The sequence below is a fragment of the Formica exsecta genome, unplaced genomic scaffold (genome assembly GCF_003651465.1).
Source record: "Formica exsecta isolate Colony F162 unplaced genomic scaffold, ASM365146v1 scaffold245, whole genome shotgun sequence".
Classification (NCBI taxonomy): domain Eukaryota; kingdom Metazoa; phylum Arthropoda; class Insecta; order Hymenoptera; family Formicidae; genus Formica; species Formica exsecta.
In genome coordinates, this window is record NW_021849727.1 from 1,015,399 (window position 1) to 1,036,707 (window position 21,309).

General features: G+C 34.8%; 3 protein-coding genes across 11 annotated transcripts in view; 2 read left to right on the forward strand and 1 right to left on the reverse strand.

Moving 5' to 3' along the window:
• LOC115236130 (THO complex subunit 2) overlaps positions 1-3,569 on the forward strand; it is a 10,387-nt gene extending 6,818 nt beyond the window's left edge. The window contains exons 20-29 of one of the 7 annotated variants that reach the window (XR_003884140.1): positions 1-112; positions 468-616; positions 933-1,062; positions 1,333-1,438; positions 1,631-1,671; positions 1,746-1,859; positions 1,970-2,030; positions 2,142-2,203; positions 2,651-2,859; positions 3,398-3,569. Coding sequence is in view for 5 of the 7 variants with exons in the window: in XM_029808363.1 (XP_029664223.1) it covers positions 1-112; positions 468-616; positions 933-1,062; positions 1,333-1,438; positions 1,631-1,671; positions 1,746-1,859; positions 1,970-2,030; positions 2,142-2,203; positions 2,795-2,859; positions 3,441-3,471 (871 nt within the window). In the remaining 2 variants the exon portion in view is untranslated. The remainder of the gene's footprint in view (positions 113-467; positions 617-932; positions 1,063-1,332; positions 1,439-1,630; positions 1,672-1,745; positions 1,860-1,969; positions 2,031-2,141; positions 2,204-2,650; positions 2,860-3,397) is intronic. The other 6 variants (XR_003884141.1, XM_029808365.1, XM_029808363.1 and 3 more) reach the window with 6 other exon arrangements.
• Positions 2,939-6,684, reverse strand: LOC115236131. 3 transcript variants are annotated; one of them, XM_029808371.1, is made up of 5 exons: positions 6,135-6,684; positions 5,411-5,852; positions 4,834-5,058; positions 4,414-4,544; positions 2,939-4,312 (listed from the first exon to the last, which is right to left on the reverse strand). In XM_029808371.1, exons 1-5 carry the CDS (start codon positions 6,167-6,169, stop codon positions 3,832-3,834), a joined length of 1,314 nt encoding a protein of 437 aa, XP_029664231.1. In that variant the 5' UTR covers positions 6,170-6,684; the 3' UTR covers positions 2,939-3,831. The 3 variants fall into 3 exon arrangements, with proteins under 3 accessions (XP_029664231.1, XP_029664229.1, XP_029664230.1); XM_029808369.1 differs by having other exon boundaries at positions 4,834-5,283; positions 5,642-5,852; positions 6,135-6,672; XM_029808370.1 differs by having other exon boundaries at positions 3,832-4,312; positions 4,834-5,283; positions 5,642-5,852; positions 6,061-6,139.
• A 3,703-nt stretch (positions 6,685-10,387) lies between these two features.
• LOC115236157 (palmitoyl-protein thioesterase 1) lies at positions 10,388-13,098 on the forward strand. Its single transcript, XM_029808415.1, has 7 exons — positions 10,388-10,717; positions 11,400-11,509; positions 11,805-11,932; positions 12,021-12,176; positions 12,272-12,389; positions 12,585-12,743; positions 12,828-13,098. The coding sequence occupies exons 1-7, from the start codon at positions 10,564-10,566 to the stop codon at positions 12,951-12,953; spliced, it is 951 nt and encodes a 316-aa protein (XP_029664275.1). The 5' UTR covers positions 10,388-10,563; the 3' UTR covers positions 12,954-13,098.
• The last annotated feature ends 8,211 nt before the right edge of the window (positions 13,099-21,309 follow it).

The following is a 21,309-nucleotide window of genomic DNA, read 5'->3' on the forward strand; positions in this document are numbered from 1 at the left end:
GCGTGGCCAACGCCAGGACTTGCATGTTCTGGCTACATCGTACAGTGGACAACTAAAGGCTAAAACTCCCAATATGATACGCGAATCGGATTTCCATCACGTGGGCGACAAGGTTATATTCTCGACAAGTAGTTTATTTTGCGTGGAACATGAATATTAAGTATTAGAAATTCACAATTTTTCTTTTTATTAGTTTGTTGTTTGTGTTTCATATTTTATCTTTAGATCATGTTATTTTATTTGCTACATACACACAATAAATGTAAAATATCTTTTTCTTTTACACAAAAATGGAAAATTAAAAGATTATAATATAAATATTTTTTGCTAAAATTTCTGAGATTATATTTTAATTTGTTTTAAGAAAAATATTAAAAGATGTGTTATTCTTTTTATCTCTAATGAGTTACATTATTTTCTAAGAAATTACATGGTAAAAGCGTAAAAGCGATTATATTCATTCGCAGACTGGAAAGGTAGCAGATACTGCGAATAATGATACAAATGAAAAAGTTAGCAATGGAGTAGCGGCGAAAGAAAATAATGGAGAAACTCGGCCCGAAAAAGAAAATAAGGAGCAACGAGAAAAACGAAGTTCGTCCAACCAAACGCATCAGTAAGTACAATATATTTAAGAATATCCATACATCTCTATTGCATTACATCAAAGAACTTAATACACACCTATCATACTTCATTATACATTTATAACATCATATTAGAGAGCTTATTTATTTGAGAAATGTTTAATTATTAAATATACTCTCTTAGCCTTTGCACACTCTTTGTCTTCAATGACTTTATTTATCCTAGTTTTGGAGGAAATATAAATTATTAAGAAAGAGCTATGCATAAAAATATATAAACATTCAAACTGAATATTTTCTAAAATTTAATCATTCATTGTACAACAATATGAATTCTTTGAATAGTGAAAACTCTGAAAAGTTCAGAAAGAAAGAAGACAGTAAGGACGTCTCAGAAGCAAAAGAGAAATATATCAAGAAGGAAGAGGTGAAAGAGGATGAGGGATTAGATAAAAAGGATCGCAAATATTATAAGGTAGATGCATACATTAATGTAAGGCTGTGTTATGTTTTTCATAGAATAAGTCATCGAGAAATTGCAAAATAGACAATTCTATACTTTTAAAGTAAAAATGATAAACATTGAACTTTAATGTATTATTGTTCAATACTTGTAAACAGATATTCAAAACTTCATGTTTATTATTATATATTTTTTGCCTCATAATTCAAAATTTAACTTTTTTTCAATTAATTTATAACATTAATTAATTAATTAATTTTAATATAAATTTTATATTTTTAGGAGGAACATTATTATAGCAGTGGTATAGATAATTTAGACCGAGATCTTTCCAGTGTGTCAAATAGTAGCGCTAGTTCGGGACCTACGCAAGAAGGTCCTGAGAGAGGTTTGTATTATAATTAGTATAATAATCAAACATATTGAATATATTTCTAAATTATGGAAGTGTATATGTGTGTGTGTATGTACTTTATTTTTTATATATTTATCTGATATACTATAAATATTTTTAATTGCTTTCATACACATATATGACTATATATTGACACAATGTATTCTAATATTAAGTTATACTCAGTTTCAGATGTAAAAAGAAGAAAAGTAGAGAGTGCCCCAAAGGTGATTATACAGTCTATATTGTACATTATAATCTCTTTTTTCATCTTTCTTTGCATAAATATTTTTGTATCTAGCAGGAAGGGAGACGTGTGGAGGCTATACTTGATAAAAAAGAACGTTCCAGCAAAGGAAAAACGCGTGACGAACAGAAGGAGCAGCGTAGGGAAAAGAAACAAGGACGGAAAAGGGTAATTATCATTTTTATAATTATTCTATACAATCATATCACGCACACATACAATTTGAACCTCAGCGCCATATACATACTATTGTTAAATAAGTTATTATAATAACGCAGGATCGGACGGAAGAATCTATGGTAATTACTGAACAAAAACGAAGAAAAGATGATGAGAGAGGTTTGTAACTATTTTTAATTCTTATTATATAAAAAGAATAAACGTATGAATCGATTTATTAAAGAAAACATTTGGAACAAATATATTGAAATATGGATATATTTTTGTCAGCCAAAAGTACGCATCAGAACGGTGACATTCCTGAACATAGAGAGAAGCATCATTACAGTAAGGTTAGTAGCAATAATCTGCATCTTTTATAACAACGCTATAGTAACAGTTACATTTCTGTTAGTAATCAATCATTTATTTTCTGTTTTATAGCAAGTCTTAATTTTTTCATACGGTTAATTCTTCTATATTTTCTATGAGCAATTATTTCTGCTTTCCATATCTCTACTCTTCCTCTACACTTTTTAAAATTTTGTTCTTAAAATATATCGCCCAGAATATCTTGACTAATAAAAATAAATTCTTATATATTATATATTTCTTTCCAATGTTTTTTATTTGAAAATTTCTATTATATACTCTGATACCCACACACTCATGCACACTGTGAATGCTAGGTTCAAATTTGCATGTAGTGCTTTATAATCAATTATTAGCCTATTTTATAAAAGAATGAGAAACCAAGTCATTACTTTCTTAACAACTTTCTATTACTTGACTTCTCATAGTTGATAAAGATGTCTACTACAAGTACATTAAAAGGACGAAATGGACGCCTATAAGAAAAAAAAAGAAAAAAAAAACTTTCAAGTATCCCCAATGTCGCAAGAAATCACGGCATTCGGGAAATTTATTCAAGAATGTATTTTCAGGAAAAATCTCCATACGCAAAGGATCGACCTCACGAACGCGAAGGACGCGAAAGCCGTGACAAACAATATCCTTTTCTATACATTTAATATTAATGTAGAACTACTTAGCAATATTACAAATAATATTATCATTTTTTTTTTCACAATTAAATAATTTTGTACGATAATGTATTCATACATACACAATTTGATATATTAAACATTGTAACTAATTAAGTGTTAAAATAGCTTTTGCACCATGTACATAGAGTGAATCGTACAATTATTGAGTTGGAGATCATTTTCTTTATGTCTCACTTTTATATCGAAAGATTCTCAATGTCTCTATCAACATGATTTACTTATAAATATATAATTTATGTTTATTAATTGGACTTTTTTATTGGTTGTAGATGATAATAACATTTGGCAATAATTTAACACTTAATTAATTTATATAAATGTTCGATTTTTCTCTCTCTTTTTTTAATATAATGACAGATTTATAATTTACGTGTTACGTAGAACTTTCTAATGCAATACTTTTTTAATTTTATTTCTTCCTTTTTTTTTGAAGAGAAAAGTCCTTAACTGCTCAATAACTGTATGATTTATCCTGTGCACGAAAAAGCACAATTGCTCGGTATGATCCTTAATTCAAGTGCACTAGAAGAAGTTCAGACCCAAAACGAAGATGATGTACAACAACCGAAGGGAGCTCGACTTAACATTTTTTATGCTATGTTTGATGTTGCATGTAATGAACGTAGAATTCGAAATAAAGCAAAAAAAATAGTGGATAATTTGTATATTAATGTTTTAAAACATCCAATTTTATATAAAATAAATTATCTAAATGTCCGATAATTTTTGGTACATGTTTTTCAATTCAGTCTTTTTCTTTCTTCGAGAATGGACGGAGATCACGCAAGTGTAATGTAATTTAATGTAATGCAAAGTGCATTCGCAACAATCGTCAATGGTGCGCATATATATAATAACGATAAATAAATAAATAAATAAATTTTACACAAATATTGTAGAATGCTCTATTCCTGCTACGAAGAGGTGTTGATGAAATTTGAAAAATATTTATCAGCTTTCAAGCTCTCCTCTTCTAGACGTTTCAATCGCATCTTCGCGTCCTTCAGAATATCCTCCGTGGAACTGCTCTCGCTGACGATCGTCGCGTTCGCATTGACAGCTTGAGCGACGGAAACAGGTATTTCGATACCAATCAAACGCGCTTCCTCCAGTTGGCGTGATAATTGCACGCTACGTAGCGTGATCTCTTCTATCCTCAATCGTTGTTCCTGCACGAGACTCGTCAATTCCAGTTTCTCCTGTTGCAGAATTCTACACTCATCTATTATTGCGCGACTCTCTAGGTCAGTTTGCACGTGAATGTCCCTGACATTGCTCTGAGTGCACTGGTTTGACGCGCTTTGCGGCATCTCCTTTTGCATTTTGACCAGTTCTCGTTGCAGTTTCTTCAAACCGCCCTCGAATTTCTTATAACTATTCCGTTCTCTCTGCAATCTGTAAAAAAAAATCATTCGAGATACAAATTTCAAATAGCTAATTTAATCAAAATAAAATATTAATAATTTTCTTTCTTTTATTTTCATAATGCAGAATACCTGTTAGCTTCTTGCGTTAAGAAATTCTGTTTCATAGATAATTCCATCTCCTTCCGCAAGATGAATTCTGCATTACTATCTTTCTTTTCATTCAGCTGCTTTTCTTTCAGTATCAAAGATTGCATTAAATTCTAAGTACATGAACAGAAAAAAAATAGTACAAGAGATATTTATATATTACTAGAGAGCATTATTTTCTATTAAAATCTTTGATCTTTTCTCAATAAAAATTGTCACATTCAATAGTTAATAAAATTTTGATAAAAAAAAAGATCCATTTTTTGTTAACAAAATACTTGATATTTGACAAATACAAATATTTGATATTTAATAATCTTATTAACAAAATATTTAAATCTATTGTTAAACAATAATGATGAATGTAGGACATCTTTATGTAATTGAAGAGAAATATTTTACCTGAGCCTCTGCCACTTTTGCATTTAACAAACTAAGCTGATGTTTGATGACGGAGGCTTGCTGCTTTAATTTGCTCTCTTTCGTTTTCAATTCATCATCGTACAGTTGTTTCTGTTGCATAATTTTCTTCCTTGCTGCACGCATTTTTATCACGTCTGCAAGGTTTGCTTCCAGAATCAAATTAGCTTGCGTTTCCTTGTCATACAAGGCTTTTTTAACCGAGGACTGAGTGTTGATCAGAAATGAAGCTATAGAGCTTAAAATGGATAGCAACAACGGTGCTTCAGTATTCATGTAATTCGATATAATATACTGGCCCTCGGGCCTGTTCGGATCAATGCCCAATGTTTCCAGAGTATGTACTATGTAATCACTTTGCAACTTATTGCTACAACTACCTCTCTCATTATCATTAGCGGAGCCCTGTGGTATGCTGTTGCAAAAGTTTACCAAGAGCGGTACTTCGCTAGCAAATATCGATAGGGTGAAGGAATAATTGTGACTAAGTCACGTCTGCAAGGTTTGCTTCCAGAATCAAATTAGCTTGCGTTTCCTTGTCATACAAGGCTTTTTTAACCGAGGACTGAGTGTTGATCAGAAATGAAGCTATAGAGCTTAAAATGGATAGCAACAACGGTGCTTCAGTATTCATGTAATTCGATATAATATACTGGCCCTCGGGCCTGTTCGGATCAATGCCCAATGTTTCCAGAGTATGTACTATGTAATCACTTTGCAACTTATTGCTACAACTACCTCTCTCATTATCATTAGCGGAGCCCTGTGGTATGCTGTTGCAAAAGTTTACCAAGAGCGGTACTTCGCTAGCAAATATCGATAGGGTGAAGGAATAATTGTGACTAAACAGATACTCGGCTATTAACATATCGTAAACATACTGTTTTGCTGATTTCGCCTCTCTATTCTTACACAGAGTCAGATCTTTATGTTTCAAAGCATTCACCAAGTTTTGGCGCAGGTGTGTTCTGATGTTAGATATAATCCCACATTTCTCAAACCTGTATAGAAAGTAAGATAGATAGTTAATGGTACGAATAAAAATATAGAATTGTATTTATATACATCATACGTTATATATTAAATACATAAATTGATTTATAAATTATAATTACAAATTATAATGTATCACAGGGAATATGATCGAATTTAAATAGCGTTAAAAATAAAAAGCGTTGAGTTGGAAAATTGCAAAAATATAAAGATAACCTTGACATAAATTTTCCATTTTATTGTACAAAATCGAATATGATATACTATCTGTACACAGTTTATATGTTTACCATGTATACACGGTGGAGTAATAATCACCATCCATATCGATTAAAAGAAATACACGTAACGCAATAATATAATAATTATGTGACAAAAGAAACGTCTATAAATACACAGGACGCTCAAACTTTTTGTTATAGTACCCGCCATTTTCAATCGATAAATAAGGAGATTACTTTACCGGCTATTTTTACGTGATTGAACTTACCGATTATTGGTATAGATGATATTTATACTACACGAATAAAACGTTACCTGTTGATGACACCGGAAATAAGTAGCGCTAAAAATTCAAATTTTTTAATGAATAATAGCTTAAATGATTAACTTACTTCCGGTGTTGATGACCGAATAATTTTGACCCGCTTCTTATTAGAATTGGATCAGACCGATGAAAAAGAAGATCGAATAAAACACAAGCATCGTAATTAAGGTATAAATACTTATTTTAATCGATTAATGAGAGTTTTGCGATAAAATAATGTCAAATATAACATTATTCGAATACTTTTTGGTGAGATACATAATACAATTTTGTTATGTATCTAATTAAAAGTTACCCGTATAATATGCCACATTTGATATCATTTTAATCTCAGAAATCTCATTAAACTTATTAAAATGACTTTCACCAAAAAAGAAAAAAAATTAAAAAATTGCAAATTTTAGTTTTTAGTATCGAATAAAGTTAATACAGCTATTGCAACTTCTTTTTTGGCAATAACAAAAATTATATCAAAATCTTTAAATATCACATTAGCCGACGATATTTTATTAGTTCCGGAAATATCGTTTATTTAGCGTTTGCGGTTGTTTTTCAGGCACGGGGGTTGATGAATATAAATGTAAAAGTTTTAACGGAGGACGAAGAGAGACAGAGAAAGGGAGAAAGAGAGAGAGAGAGAACAGAAGAAGATGAGAAAGGGAGGGTGGGCCAATACACAGAGAACGGGCAAACTAGATTCATTAGCACGACATCAGTGCAGCTGCGGCCAAGCCGAAACCTCCTCGGCTCTGTATTCTCGGCTTAGTGGTTTTCGGCGAGTAATTATTGCCCGAAATATATATATATATAAAATCGAGAACTCTTTCTCTCTCTCTCTCTCTCTCATCCGAAGATATTATTACTGATTAAAAATATCGGCTCGCTTTTGCTGAAATATTCCGGCTCTGTAAACTACGAGAGGGATGATATATAGATTTACGTTGCTCATTGTAGGATCGCTTTTACGCGATATTTAGAACGTTTAACTTCAGAATCTCTTTTGAAACAAATTAGAGCTCTTTCTCAGAGACTCTTTATTCTCTTCTACTATTTGTAATTTTTCTATCATCATTAATTATTATATATTTACATATGGAATTCTCTTTATGCGCACATATCGTTACATATACATACGCAATCCGTCCAAATTTAATTTAATTTATAATAAAAGAACAAAATGAGTTCAACGAGAATCTCGTTTTACACATACACGCACACATACATAGATCGGTATCATTAGTACCGTGACTAATTATGCTACGCGACTAACTAAGGGTTAACAACGTCGGCTGGAAGAGAGCCTTCCCCTCCTCCCTCACCCCCTCGCCTACGGTCGGGCTTTGGTCGACGGTCAACCTATAGGCGTGCCGCAGCATGTGCCGGGAACGATTCGCGCGCGGTGCGGCTAGCTGATTAATTAGAACCCTCTACCACTCTGCGCTCTCCCCGGGACCATCGTCAAGGGAACTCGATGTAATTACGGGCATCGGGAGCGCGCGGGCGCTGCGTATAGCGCGGGGGTGGTTGGCGAGAGCAGGGGGACGAGAGATAGGTGGAGAGATGCGAAATGACTGCGCGGGTTGGCCGCCGCCGCGGGGGTGGCACCGAAAAGCACAGTGGTTCGCACGTGTAGTAGCGCATAGTTACCGATGCGGAGGGAATGGTCGGGATGGATATCCGGACGGATCCGGTTAGGACGGTCGGGAAAATCCTCCCCCCCCCCCTCCTCTCGGCGGAGAGAGAAGGCGGTGGAGTTCGACAAACTGGATTCATTACGCCGCGGAAGGAGATGCAGCGGGATAGAGGAGGCAGGGGAGAGGATGTAGAAGCGCGCGGAGAGTTGGAAAAGGGAGGGATGGCGAAGGGGGCTTACGGCGCATCCCCGTCAAAGGGGTAAAGGGGTAGAGTCAACCCCGTCTCGCGATGTTCGATCCGCGATCTTTCGGTCGCTCTATTGGATTTTTGCTTGTCTATTTTTCTTTTTTTTTTTTTCCCGGGGAGAAAGTTCCATTTCTTCGGGATACAATTTTAGATTTATGTGCATCTTCTCTTCGCATTTGGCGCAAAAATACATATATGTACGGAATATTTATTTTGTCTCGTGGGGTCATCTTTTTTTCTCGTAATATATTTCTAATAATTTGCAGCTTGATTTTTAAGCAGTTAAAGCATTCTGTTATGAGAGAAAGTCGGAGATTGATGTGGAAAAATTCGATTTAATGTTTGGTATATTTACACTTTGCGATTACACACACGTGGAAAAAGATTAAAATAACATAAAACATATATAGGGTGTTTCTTTATATAAATATAATTCAATTGGAATAAACGGCAGATTAATTTGACGAGTTTGCACAGTATTCTCAAATATTTTGCGTGAGAAACTCTGCGAGGAAATTTCTTCACCGCAACCACATCCTGAGTATTACCAGGAAGATTTCCGGTTAATTTGCTTCCTATTGGACGGGCCGGTTTCTCGTTGCCCATCTCTTTAATATGTTGATGTTCCTCCTCATCATCCCCTCGATCGATCTCCTTCTCCTTCTGTCTCTCTATATTTCTTCCTTTTCCGTTTCCTTCTCCTATTCAACCCTTCTACGATTCTTATTTATCCGCATCTCTTCCCACCAGCAGTGTCTATTACGATTTCCTTCTATTTTCGATTTTTTCGCAAAAATTGCTTGAAAAACATCGCATATTTTTATATTGCACTTTTCTGTTATGGTAATATATTTAAAAAATAGATTATTATAATATATCATCGTTTTTTAGAAATTACTGAATTCCATCGCATTAATTTGTTTTGTTAAAGCTTGATAAATTCCATGAGATTCAATCTCTCGCATTTATATAGTGACAGTTATTAAATAAAATCATCAAAGAGTCTTTTCCTCTCTCTCTCTCTCTCGTTTGCGAAAATAATCGATTACGCAATAATCAATCACCATAATAATCACCAAGAGCCGCGTATTCGCGTGAGATCGCAGCTTTTCCCGCTACGGCAAGTTTCCCGCGTTACATCCGTCGACGATGGTCTCGTCTCAGATCCGCTTTAAGTGATTACTGCACATTTCCATACGCGGAACGGAACGCCGAAGAACGGAAACAATGTATCCCCGGAACAAGCGGCTCGAATATCGCGCATTGTGCTCCCCGATATCGCGGCGATTCGCTAAACAAAACGGCCACTGGTTCGCCACTCCTCCTCCCAAACATTTTCCCGCCACCGGGTACGGGAGACGTTCCTGCCCGAGCAACCCTCCTCTGGATCCGCTTCTTTCGTCCCGCCAACCGCGGGGAACGAATGGTATTCGTTAATGCGCGGAAATAACAACGGGCGATACGAGATGCGCTTTCACGTCGGTGAACCATAAAGCTCCGCATTAGAAGCTGCACATCACTTTATTGAGATTGAGATTTTGTTTGCGATTGATAATCTTAATCGTGATCGATTGCATACAGATGCATCAAATATTTTAACACGTGTAATGAAAAAATAATTTAAATTAATCTCTTTCGCCTTTTGTGTTTTTATCACGCATAGTGTTCCGGGAAACTTGCCCTAGATAATTTTGTTATATATTTTATTTTATTTTATTTTGTTAATATTTATATATTCTATTTTAACAAAATGTATATTTGTGTCTTTTATATATAACTTGACCTTATGATAGCGTTATTAAGAAAAATAATAGAAATGCTGAAAATTATATAATTAAAATATATTGCGCGATTAAGAATTAATCTGAGCTCGAAATTCAAATAAAGGGTCACAAAGTCAAATATGTCAAATGTCATGTTAGACTAAAGTCAAAATATAGAAAAATAAATGTAAAAATATATGTTTCCTTAAAGTAGTACGTGTATTTCTATATAAATACGTGGCCAGAAAATTTTTCCATATATCTGACAATGAGATTAATTTTGAAATACAAGAAACGCGCGAGGCAAATACGAGATCTGAATTATCGAATGAGTTCGACATGAATGTTCTACAAAGTTTTCGTTACGACCGTACGGAGCGTTGTCGTCGATAAATACATGTCAAAACATATGATTTGTCAAATGTCACGCTCAGCTGATTGCAACGATGATTAACGGTGTCGTAAAAATATTGCATACGGTCAGTTCCTGCTAGTTGCACACACGTCAGCGCGACTGACAAGTCGAACATGAATCGCGAAATCATGGGAAAGTGGACGATAAATCGCGCCTGCATTTTTATCGTCTTGATATCCCTATGTGCGAATACCGGTCATTGTTTACGTGAAGAAGGAGATGGAAAGAGAGATTCACCGGTGCCGATAGTACTCTGGCACGGAATGGGTGAGTTTTATTATTGTGCATTACGACTATTTTCACTATATTAGATAATTATAATTAATATAATTATTAGCTTGTTTGAGTTGTAACATTTTTCACATCTATAATATTTTTATGCGAATGTAAAATTTGATATCCATCTGTCAAATGTGTTAATTCAATCTAATTTTATTTTAAAGAACGCCCCCTTCCCCTCTTCCCGTACTTACTTTAAAGGAATTACAATCTTATTGTAAAAAACGATATATATTTATCGGTGTTTGCTACACATGTAAATATATTATGATATCCTCGTTATCGCCTAAAAATAAAGTGAGTTGTATATGAAAATTTCTTTCTATAATTATAGATTGGTAAACATCAGTAAACTTAAAATGAATATTTAAAGAGAAATAAAACGAATATCATTTGTTGTGTCAAGGTTCACATTATAGAGATGCCTTGTAATTAATTAATTAATCTTTAGAATTTTTAGCTCAAAGTATAAGCTCTTATCTCAGATGTTATCTTTTTAAAATATCATATTAATAAATGTAATAATATGTTTGCAAGTGCATAGAATTTTTGAAACGTTTCTTTCTCATATAACTTGAAATATTATATTTTATTTTATAATTAATCAATCATTACTTTTCAGAATTTTCTGTTTTATTTAGCTATGGTGATTAAAGCATATCTTTTGCAGGTGATAGCTGCTGCTTCTCTTTCAGTCTTGGAAAGATACAAGAAATTCTTCAGAATGAAATACCTGGAGTCTATATCCATTCTATACGCATCGGAGATAATGTTATAGAGGTTGGACATAAAGTTGTCTCTCTCGATAGTCGAAAGCATATTTTATTAGAAAAATATCATAGTAGCATAAAATTTATCTTACTTTTTTATTCTATCCTACCTGTATCCTTGCCTTATGTATTTATCTTCATTTAATTAATTTATTCTAATCTTACTCTAATAATAGACGTTTTTATATGAGACTTATATTGATATTATTATCTGATAATCGGATATTATTTGCATTTTTATTCCATTATTTTATTCCATGTCTATTTTAATGCAGAATTAAAACATGACATCTTTTCTAATCTAGGACGTTGAGAACAGCTATTTTGGAAATATTAATGAACAAATTAAACATGTATGCGAGCAGCTATCACAAGACACAAGACTTCAAAATGGATACAATGCCATTGGTTTCTCTCAAGGAGCTCAATTCCTGTAAATTGCCTTATTTATTTATTTACAACAACATATAATTTTAATGAATATTTTTTATGTACAAAAACATCGTTTTCTCTATTGATAGGCGAGCGGTGGCCCAAAGATGCCCCGATCCACCAATGCTGAATTTGATATCTTTAGGCGGTCAGCATCAAGGTGTTTTCGGGATACCAAAATGTTCGGATACATCTCGATTGTGCAATTATATGCGGCGCATGTTGCGTTATGGTGCATATTTATGGTACTTATTCTCATGTTTTTCGAAAAAAATTATTCAATCTTGCTTAGCAGTAGAAAAAAGAAAGAAACGTATTTTATATCTAATTTTTTCCTTAGGTATATTCAAGAGTCGTTAGTACAAGCTGCTTATTGGCACGATCCCTTAAAGGAAGATGAATATCGAAAGAAAAATGTTTTTCTCGTCGACATTAATAATGAAAAGATTATCAACGCGGTACGTAAATCGTCATGATTATGCATTGCAACTTAATTCTATTAGAGCATAATAATCGATATAAGTGTAAAAAATAATGTATCTTATCATCAAAATACCATGATACAGAATTTTAATAACGTCATTAAAATTATGATAAAGACAATCATCAAGTATAATAATCTTTCTTTTATTTATATTCATTATTATCATTAGGTATATAGGGACAATCTTCAAAAGCTTCGAACTTTAGTTCTTGTTAAATTCGAAAACGATACGATGGTCGAACCAACGGAGTCGGAGTGGTTTGGATTCTATAAACCTGGTCAAGCGGAGAAGATACAGAAACTGCAGGAAAGCGAGCTGTACCTGCAGGTATATGTAATCGCACTCGATCGATTTAGCAATATGATATCACTTAATGCATAATGCATAATTATTTTTTTGTCTGATTCGTAGGACTGGCTCGGATTACGTAAAATGGAAGAGGCTGGCCAAATTCACTTTCTTTCCTTACCTGGTGATCACTTACAATTCACAGTCACCTGGTTCATCGAAAATATTATTAAAAAATATTTAGTGTAAGTTCGGAGAGAGATATCTGCACGTTTCACCTATGAAAATACTCTACAATTAGATAAAAATGACATACCAAAAAATATAAAATAATTTTTTTTTTAAATAAAACAGTTACTATTTTCTATTATATATTGATTATCTACTATATTTGAAATAATTCTCTTTCTTTTTAATTCTCCGTTTTCCTCTGTCCTGATCGAATATTGATAATTTATTTTGCATATCAAATATCTTGCTTTCTAATCTACTATTTTTTCCTGATAATATTGAAAATTCACAAAAGTATGAAACGTATAAAGTAAACGCAAAAAATTTTGAGTTAATTAACTTCTTTTTCGACTTTTTCACGCTGATACTTTCTTTGCGATACGAACAATGAACCGTTACTGAAGAATCTGTAACGAGAAGGGGGATGATTTCACAAAGGAAATCTAAAATATACGTGAGATACATCTATGACATAATTTATTCTGCATCAGTCCTTCCAATTTATTTCGGGATCTCCTGATCGTTATTCTACGCTGTTCGTACTCTCTTATTCTTCTCTCTCTCTCGCTTTCTCTCTCGCGACATGGAATAATAACTCGCCGTGAAACCGCGGAGGGCCGATCGAAGAGAGAGAGAGAGAGAGAGAAAGCCCGCAAAAGAGAATGCAACGTAATTCGTACTGTTCATTGTCGTATGACGCGATTGTATATAGACCGGGGTGGTGTTGAGGAGGGAGAAAGAGGGGGTGAGCGACGACAGGAGAACGCGAGGCAGGCAGGAGGGTGCGCCGCCACCGTTCGTCCCCTCCTCTTCTCTCCGTCCCTGCCTCTCCCCTCTCGGGTTGCACAACAAAGCCGCGGGATGAGAAAACATTAATCTAGGCATGTTTTGCAATCTCGCCCGCTCGCGGTGTAGCTACATATAATGGAACGCTGTTATTGCTACGCTGTTATGGCGTGCGCGCACAATGTTCGTTTCGTGCCTCTTCCTCTCTTCGTCCTCTCGTCGTCGTCGTCGTCGCCGTCGTCGACGTACAGATTGGAGGCGCGCACGTGTGTTCGCCAGAGAGCGACCAAGATTAATATTTCGAAGGTAACGAAATGACGACGCGAAGATTCGCGACCGATACCTAGCGGGGGCGGACACAGGTGTTCCGCGCTGTGTGAGGGGAGAAAGGGTGTACCGTCGAATATTGATACTTTAATGAATATTTTCCTGGCGTATTAATCTTTTAGCCGGGTATAAAGTAGTAAGAATTGAAATATTTGCAACTAATCGGCTGAGAAATCTGGAAGTTGATTTGAACATGATTGTCTTTAATATCATATAGAAAAAAAATAATTTATATATAAATATATATAATTATATATAAAATATGTGTGCTTACATATATATTTTCCTTCTTTTATATACCCTTGGTTCGTTTATACAGGAAATGTAATATTTAAAAGATAATTCTCGCATCGTTTTTTTTTCAGGAAAAATAAAATTTGCGATTAGATTTTAAAGAAGATCCGAGAATTTTCCCATATATAATTATATGTATAAAATACGTAGGCATTGATATTTTGAATATCCACAAATGAAGGAAACGGATTAATTGAGAATCAAGCATGATAACTAAAGCGTGAGTTAATTTTTTTTCTTCCAATGTGATTTAATAATTATTCAAAGTTGTTTGAATAATTAAAAACTTGTGTTCTCCGTGTTATCATATTTTGCTCATGCTCTAAATGTCTAAATAAATAAACTGTCTGCGAGAGACGTGTCTCTGAACCATCCCTGCGCACTCCCCCCTCTCGCGTTCGTTCTATTCCTCATTAAATGCGAACGATGAAGTGGCCAAGAACACCGCGAGGATTATTACCGAGAGGCCGGCATATCCCTTCGGCGCCCAATCGTGGATGTCCTTAGAAGGGCCGCCTCTCGTTGCGATTTCACCCCTGGGGAGGTTTCCGCGCGGCGCCGGAGGGAGCGATGAAGGGGAGGAAAGGATGTAATAAATAGAGGACGGACCGTAAGATGCACCGGTCGCGCGTTCTGCGAATGATAAACGGAGATAAATTGGTGTACTAAAGGTCGTAAACTTAGAATAGAGAGAGAGAGAGAGAGAGAATTAAATAAATAAAAATATATATTTGCTTATAAATTTATATTACTTAAAATTCTATATTTCTCCTCACTTTTAAAAATTTTGATAAAGAAATATAATAAAAATAATTAATAGCAATCAATATTTTCTCAATAGTAATTATATTTTATTATGCAAAAACGCAAAGTGGTTTTTCAGTAATTTTATAAATTTATAATAATAATAATCGCGAATGTATAGAAAAAATCTCACGTTATAGTCATCAGAATTGCCTCGCTACTTTGAGCTTCTTTTCTTTTCTAACATCGCACAAGTTAAAGCGGCGTCTTTGTGAACTTTTGCGGTCCGCTGGATATCGACGACATGTCGCCCTTTTTTCCCTCCATAGAAGTTTTATCGAGAAGAACTTGACAAGTTATTAATGGGAGCCTCTTTTCTGATATCTCCTTCCCGTTTCCATGAATTAACATCCCTAAAAGGCTCTTCTAAAAGATCTCGATATATGTACTCACGGGGGATAACAGTGAAAAATTCAGACAATCAGAGATAATATCATAATTCCGTAAAATAAATTTTTGTTTATATTTGTGAAGAATATAAGTATTTTATATACAAAAAAATTCATCATTATACTCTCTCTCTCTCATAAAATTATAATTTCTTTATTATTATCAAACGAATCTTCTATTCGCTACATTTGAATTTTAGATAATATAAAAGAAAAAATAAGACAACTTAAAAGATATCTCTCTCTCTCTTCTCAATTTTCATAAATATTTTTATCATTGAATATCGCTAAAAAGAGCCGAGTCGCAAATTAAGATTTAATCCTGTTAAAATAAGACTCTTACAATTAATCCACGATTAAATGTTTTGTTATCTATTCGCAACTCTAAAAGATTCAGTCAAAACTGATTTTTATAAATGTTTGTTTAATTCTCTATCGGTCAAGATCAATCGTGATGCCGCACCATCTTTATCAATGACAAATCAGCTTTGAATCGATCAGAGAACATACGGGGACACACTAAAGGGGGCTAAGTTTAATTACAGATCCGGATTGTGCGCGAGTGGTGGTGCAGCGATGCTCTCGCGTCAATGACTTAGAGTGAATCCATCAACGAGTCGACGCAAACGCGCCCCTGAAAGGGAACAAATTTTTGTCCGATGAATTAGAACGAGGAGCCCATCGCTCCTTTGACTCTTGTGGACGTGACAATATGAATATTAAACTATTGTTAGGCGTATATGCGGGGTGTACTATCCCCCGTCCATCCCTGAACCCGTGACGTTCGAGCGATTCTTGGCCGCAAGGAGATTAGTCTGTTTCGTCCTGTCGCCTCCGTTTTTCTCTTCCTGTCGAATTCTAGGAAGTAAAATACGAAGTCTTTTGGCAAAATTTGTCACAAATTAATTTTTTTCTTTAATCAAGAATTTAAGATTATTCAGATAATAAAAGAGATGCGCTTCTTTCTAGATTTCTTAAGAGTTATTTTGTTTCTATTTCAAAATGTATAATAAGATTTATATATATTCAATATATCAAATTATTTCCTGAAATTTTAATTAATAAAACAAGAATTTTATTAAATTAGTTGCAGGTGATGTCTAAAGGTGTTAGAATTGTATACACAGAATATGACCATTCTCTGAAAGAGGAAGAGAGAGAGAAAAAGAAAGAATTAAATATTAATAAGAGAGAGAAACGATACTAGGTGAGTACTCTATTTCTGCTATTATTAATAAAAAATACAGAAATTCTAAAGCCAAATTTTTAAATTTTTAAATGCACAAATCTTAGAAATCTCAAAGTTCTCGAATTTTCAAAATATTATTCGGTCAAAATATAATACAAGTTCTTTGAATCTTTTGAATTTCAGAATCTTTTATAAAAAAAAATTAATTATGCATTAAACTTAGAATAAATTTAGAAAATTAAGAAAGAAATGATGTTTTAGAGACGCTTTGTATATACGCGTGTACTTTTACTATTTCTCATTATTAGGTTTAATAATGTGTTATTTCTATGTATATACAATCTGCACTTACATCTCCATATGTTTCTTCCTTTCTTTCTTTGATAAAAATTATTTTGAAATTTTACTCTTTTTCGCGATCCTAGATCTCTGTTTGTAACCCTTTCCTTTCACGCGACGCGTTCGCATCGCTTTACCCTCGCCGTCATCGGTAAATTTTCTCTTTGTAGATTTTTGTCGGCGTACCTTTAGCCGGGCGTATGTTGCGCAAAAGATACGCGGTATACGTATACTATATATTCGTCGAAATTACATTAATGAGATATATCTAAGCGAGCTCAGTCTGCGATTTTGCTAACATCTCTCTCGTACCTCGCTAAATTAAGTAACACGCATTTAAAGAGCGAACCATCCGTCCGAATATTTGTTATTTTGTATATAATAAAATGAATAAGAGTTTTAAAAAATATTACTCTGTTTTTTGAAACATTTTTGATTTTTAAGATTTCTACAAATTGATTTATTTAAAAATTATTTGATTGTTGATTGTAATTTTTCTAATAATAATAGATATATAAATTTAATAAATCATGCATTATAGAATAAAGCCAATAATGCGTAATCGCGTCTTATTATTAAATAGGCCGGCGCAATTCGCGGCAAACTATATCGCGGTATTTAGGGTAACAAATAGAAAGGTAAAGCCTACCACTCATTATTTTTAGGGTGGATTGGCTGAGATATTATGTGTACCGCGTATACCCCGTCTACCGACGTAATCAATGAATGGACCAGGCGGACAATCCCTCTGTGACAAAAGCCCGACATTTTCCGGCTTTTCAGTCTCATTACCGTAATAATGCAAATGAAAAGGAATTTTGCGAGTTTGTTCGGTGCCTGCTTTTCTTGCTTTTCGCGACCAGCATCTCCATTTTTCATCCGCCGCTCTACCGGAGGACTTAACGCTGAAGAGATAGAATGTTGTTTAGCTATCGCCCATACGTTTATTTATTAATTAATGTACTTATTCATTTTGTTATGAATAAAAGCACGCGTACGTGGATATTTAGATAAAACACGAAACTATATGATAAAAAGGCACACACTATAGTAATATAGCAATTGGATATAAAAACGTACGATATGAATAATTAAATCAATAATTTCGAATTTAGAAAAAAATCAATATTTTACGCGCGATGGCTTTTTAGATTTTATCTTTACGACGAAAATATAGATAAATCTTTCCATTCGATGCGAGACATATCTGAAAGCGACGAGTGAATTAATCGTGATTGCGAGTAATCGCGATCGTAATCGGCAGATGCAACGCGATGTATTGTCTTGCAGTAGAAAGTTTTTATTTCGATGCGATAACGAGGAAACTTCACCATTGAGTATTCTTAATTCGTTGCTAGACTTCATTTCAATCCTCGTACTGTTCAAATATTAATATGAAACGAACGGAAACTAGGTCAGGATTGACTAAAGATTTTCTTTTCACGAGATTGTAATTAATTTTCTAATAATAATTAATATTCGGTATATTCGTCGATGATAATTATTTATTATTAGAATCAACACGAAAAAAATAAAAAAAGGGATAAAAGAAATATGTTTATAACATAATATGCTCGTCGAAACATATAAAAATAAGCGATAAAAATAAACTGTGCGAGATTATATAAGAAGGTGTAAGAAAGATGAAAGAAAAAAAAAATAATTATCGGGGGAATGTGCGACTTCAGATATTGTAGCCGCTAAAAAAAATACTTTTCCACCTCAAAAATCACACAAAAAAAATGAGGAAACCGAGAAAAGAGAGGAAAAGGAGAAAATAATCTGACAAATGTTTGGTTTCAGACAGACAATCATGTATGTCAGTTTAAAACATTATATATTACCCGCACGTCCAATAATATTAAGAATATTTAGAGTGAGAGGATCGACAAAACGATTTTTTTTTGCAGAGGGAAAAGAAAAGATGGAGGTTAAAATAATCATGACAGATGCTTGATGATGACCTGGCGGAGAGATGTATCTCGACATACTACAATGCTCGCGACCTAACATGCGCGCGCGGTGACCATTGACAAGAATAATTCTCCATCGAAAAGCTGCACGGGCGAAAATAAGGAAAAGGAAGGGGAGAAGTGAAGGAGGAGAGAGAAAAATAAAAAAAAAACTGCGCGCACACGCGGAGAGAGAGAAACCGGAGAGGGCGAGCGTTGGTGTTCCTCAGACAGAGACACATAGCCCCGAGCTATGTAATTCATTACTAAAGCAATCTCACCCTGGCACCCTCTCTAGCCTGCACCCTGCCGGCAGCCCTGCCTCCGCCCCTGACCCATCAGAGCCGCCCGAGAGAGCCCGCACGTTATAATATAAAAAAAGAAGATGAGCGGCGACGAGAGACGGCGGCGACGGCGGTGGTGGTAGCGAGAGAGGGTGGGTGTACAGGACGAAGCGACGCAGAAGGGGAGGCGGGTAGGAGAGCGCCCGATTAGAATAGCGCCCCCTGACAACAAAACAAAATGAAACACAAAGCAGTGTTTTCATAATTAAAAAGATTGCGCGCGCTTCTTTCTTCCTACCATTCCTATTCATGCCTCTTTTCATTTTTCCTCTCTCTCTCTCTCTCTCTCTCTCTTCCCCTGTTCTGCTGTTCTGTTCTCCAATCTCTCACTCGCGCGCGTTCTCGCTCTCTCTTCTCTTCGGACAGAGACAAGACGCGAGACAGAGAGGAATTCAATAACCCGTATTAATACCGCGTCGTCTTTAGAAACGGGCAGACGTATTAAAATGTTTTAATCAACTCTGACGCGAGTAATCGAATCTGCAATCACCAACCTTGCCCGATCACAAGTTCGCGACATTCTTCGAATCTCCAGCTGGACCGAAGGAGATGTTGCATTTTGCACGAGCGATACAACGGATACAATCAGAATATCGTCGACGCGACGATTGGGACATTTTTTCAAATTTTGCCTATCTCGTTTGTTTGCGCTAGCTCTAATTGAAAAGAAAAAAAGAAGGAGAAGAAAAAGAAAAAACACAGAAACCCGCAATGTCTCCGTGTTTGCAGTCAATGCGCCAAGTATCAAAGGAATTCGAGCTCGGGGGAAACGTAAATGGGCGCACCCCAGGGAGACGCGGGCGCCGCACAATGTATCAAATATACGAGGTTGCATCAATCAAATGATTGCATATTTATCCGTCCCCATCCGCGTGGATATGACTGAGAGGCAAAATACGCCGTCGCTAATTTACGGCGTATTTAACGGAACGGATACTCTTCATCGCCGCGGTTGTCGATTCGCCTCGATCATTTAACGCATACGACTCGACAAAAGCGAGGGAAATGCACGACTTTATTTAGCCCTCTCCGAGTGGAATATTCGATTTTCTCTTTCGAAGAAAAATGTTGAGATAAAAATGAAACGTTAATAATTCTTTCTGTCTCGTTTTGAACAAATGTATCTCCGTATCCCCATACATTCTTTTACGATGAAAAAAATTCCACGTATTTATTTTAAGCAGGATTTGGAGGAAGCAACGCGTTACGTCTGGTTTAGAAATTGTAACGATTGTAATCGTTACTTTTTGAATAACAATATACATAACACGAGTTACTTTTATAGAGTAACTTCATCAACTCAGATTTTTTTTTAGATACACAAAAATATCTATATATAATATATATTCAATACAAAAGAGTTGCATACTTTCTTATAAAGAGTCAAGTTAGAGTCTGGGGCACTGCTCTCATTTTGTCCAAAAGAGATTGTGTGAAGAATGAAAATATGCTCTATATGTAGCATTTACAAACTAGTTACAACATTGAAATTTTCAATATTTCCATAGATTTATAGACGGCGTTCCCGTTGAGAGCTTGAAGACAACATTATTAAGAGAAGACAATAGAAAGTTAGATGCTTTCCTTGCCTGATTGGTAGGGAGAAAAGAGGAGAAACGGTCGCTTCATACTCATTTTCCCTTACATCATCCCTTCCCAGAACATTATGTGACAAGAAGAGAGTACGCGTGTGTCTCTGTCCTTCAATCTTATCCTCAGCTATCGTATAAAAGCTTGCAATATATTTATATAAATCTACGAATATTTTTCTGATTGATCTCGCTATCTTTTATCAAAAAGAGAATCTTAGACAATCAGTAGTAGGTTGGTAGCGTCCAGACTTTAACTTGAAAGTCTTTTTACTTGTTTGCAATGTATATCAGAAATCAAAGAGTAAGAGACATAAAATTATTTCGTTTTCAAATTATTTCTCAAGCGATTGAAAGAGCT

What these genes read in the sequence shown, in the direction of transcription:
- LOC115236131 (XM_029808371.1), bottom strand. Translation starts at nt 6,169, where the DNA reads ATGGATGGTGATTATTACTCCACCGTGTATACATG. An exon ending in TGATCAACACTCAGTCCTCG is followed by an intron (nt 5,059 to 5,410) that starts GTTAAAAAAGCC and finishes ATCAACACTCAG; the next exon opens with TCCTCGGTTAAAAAAGCCTT. An exon ending in TTAACGCAAGAAGCTAACAG is followed by an intron (nt 4,313 to 4,413) that starts GTATTCTGCATT and finishes TTTTTTTTACAG; the next exon opens with ATTGCAGAGAGAACGGAATA.
- LOC115236157 (XM_029808415.1), top strand. Translation starts at nt 10,564, where the DNA reads ATGAATCGCGAAATCATGGGAAAGTGGACGATAAATCGCGCCTGCATT. An exon ending in AGTACTCTGGCACGGAATGG is followed by an intron (nt 10,718 to 11,399) that starts GTGAGTTTTATT and finishes TATCTTTTGCAG; the next exon opens with GTGATAGCTGCTGCTTCTCT. An exon ending in TCTCAAGGAGCTCAATTCCT is followed by an intron (nt 11,933 to 12,020) that starts GTAAATTGCCTT and finishes CTCTATTGATAG; the next exon opens with GCGAGCGGTGGCCCAAAGAT.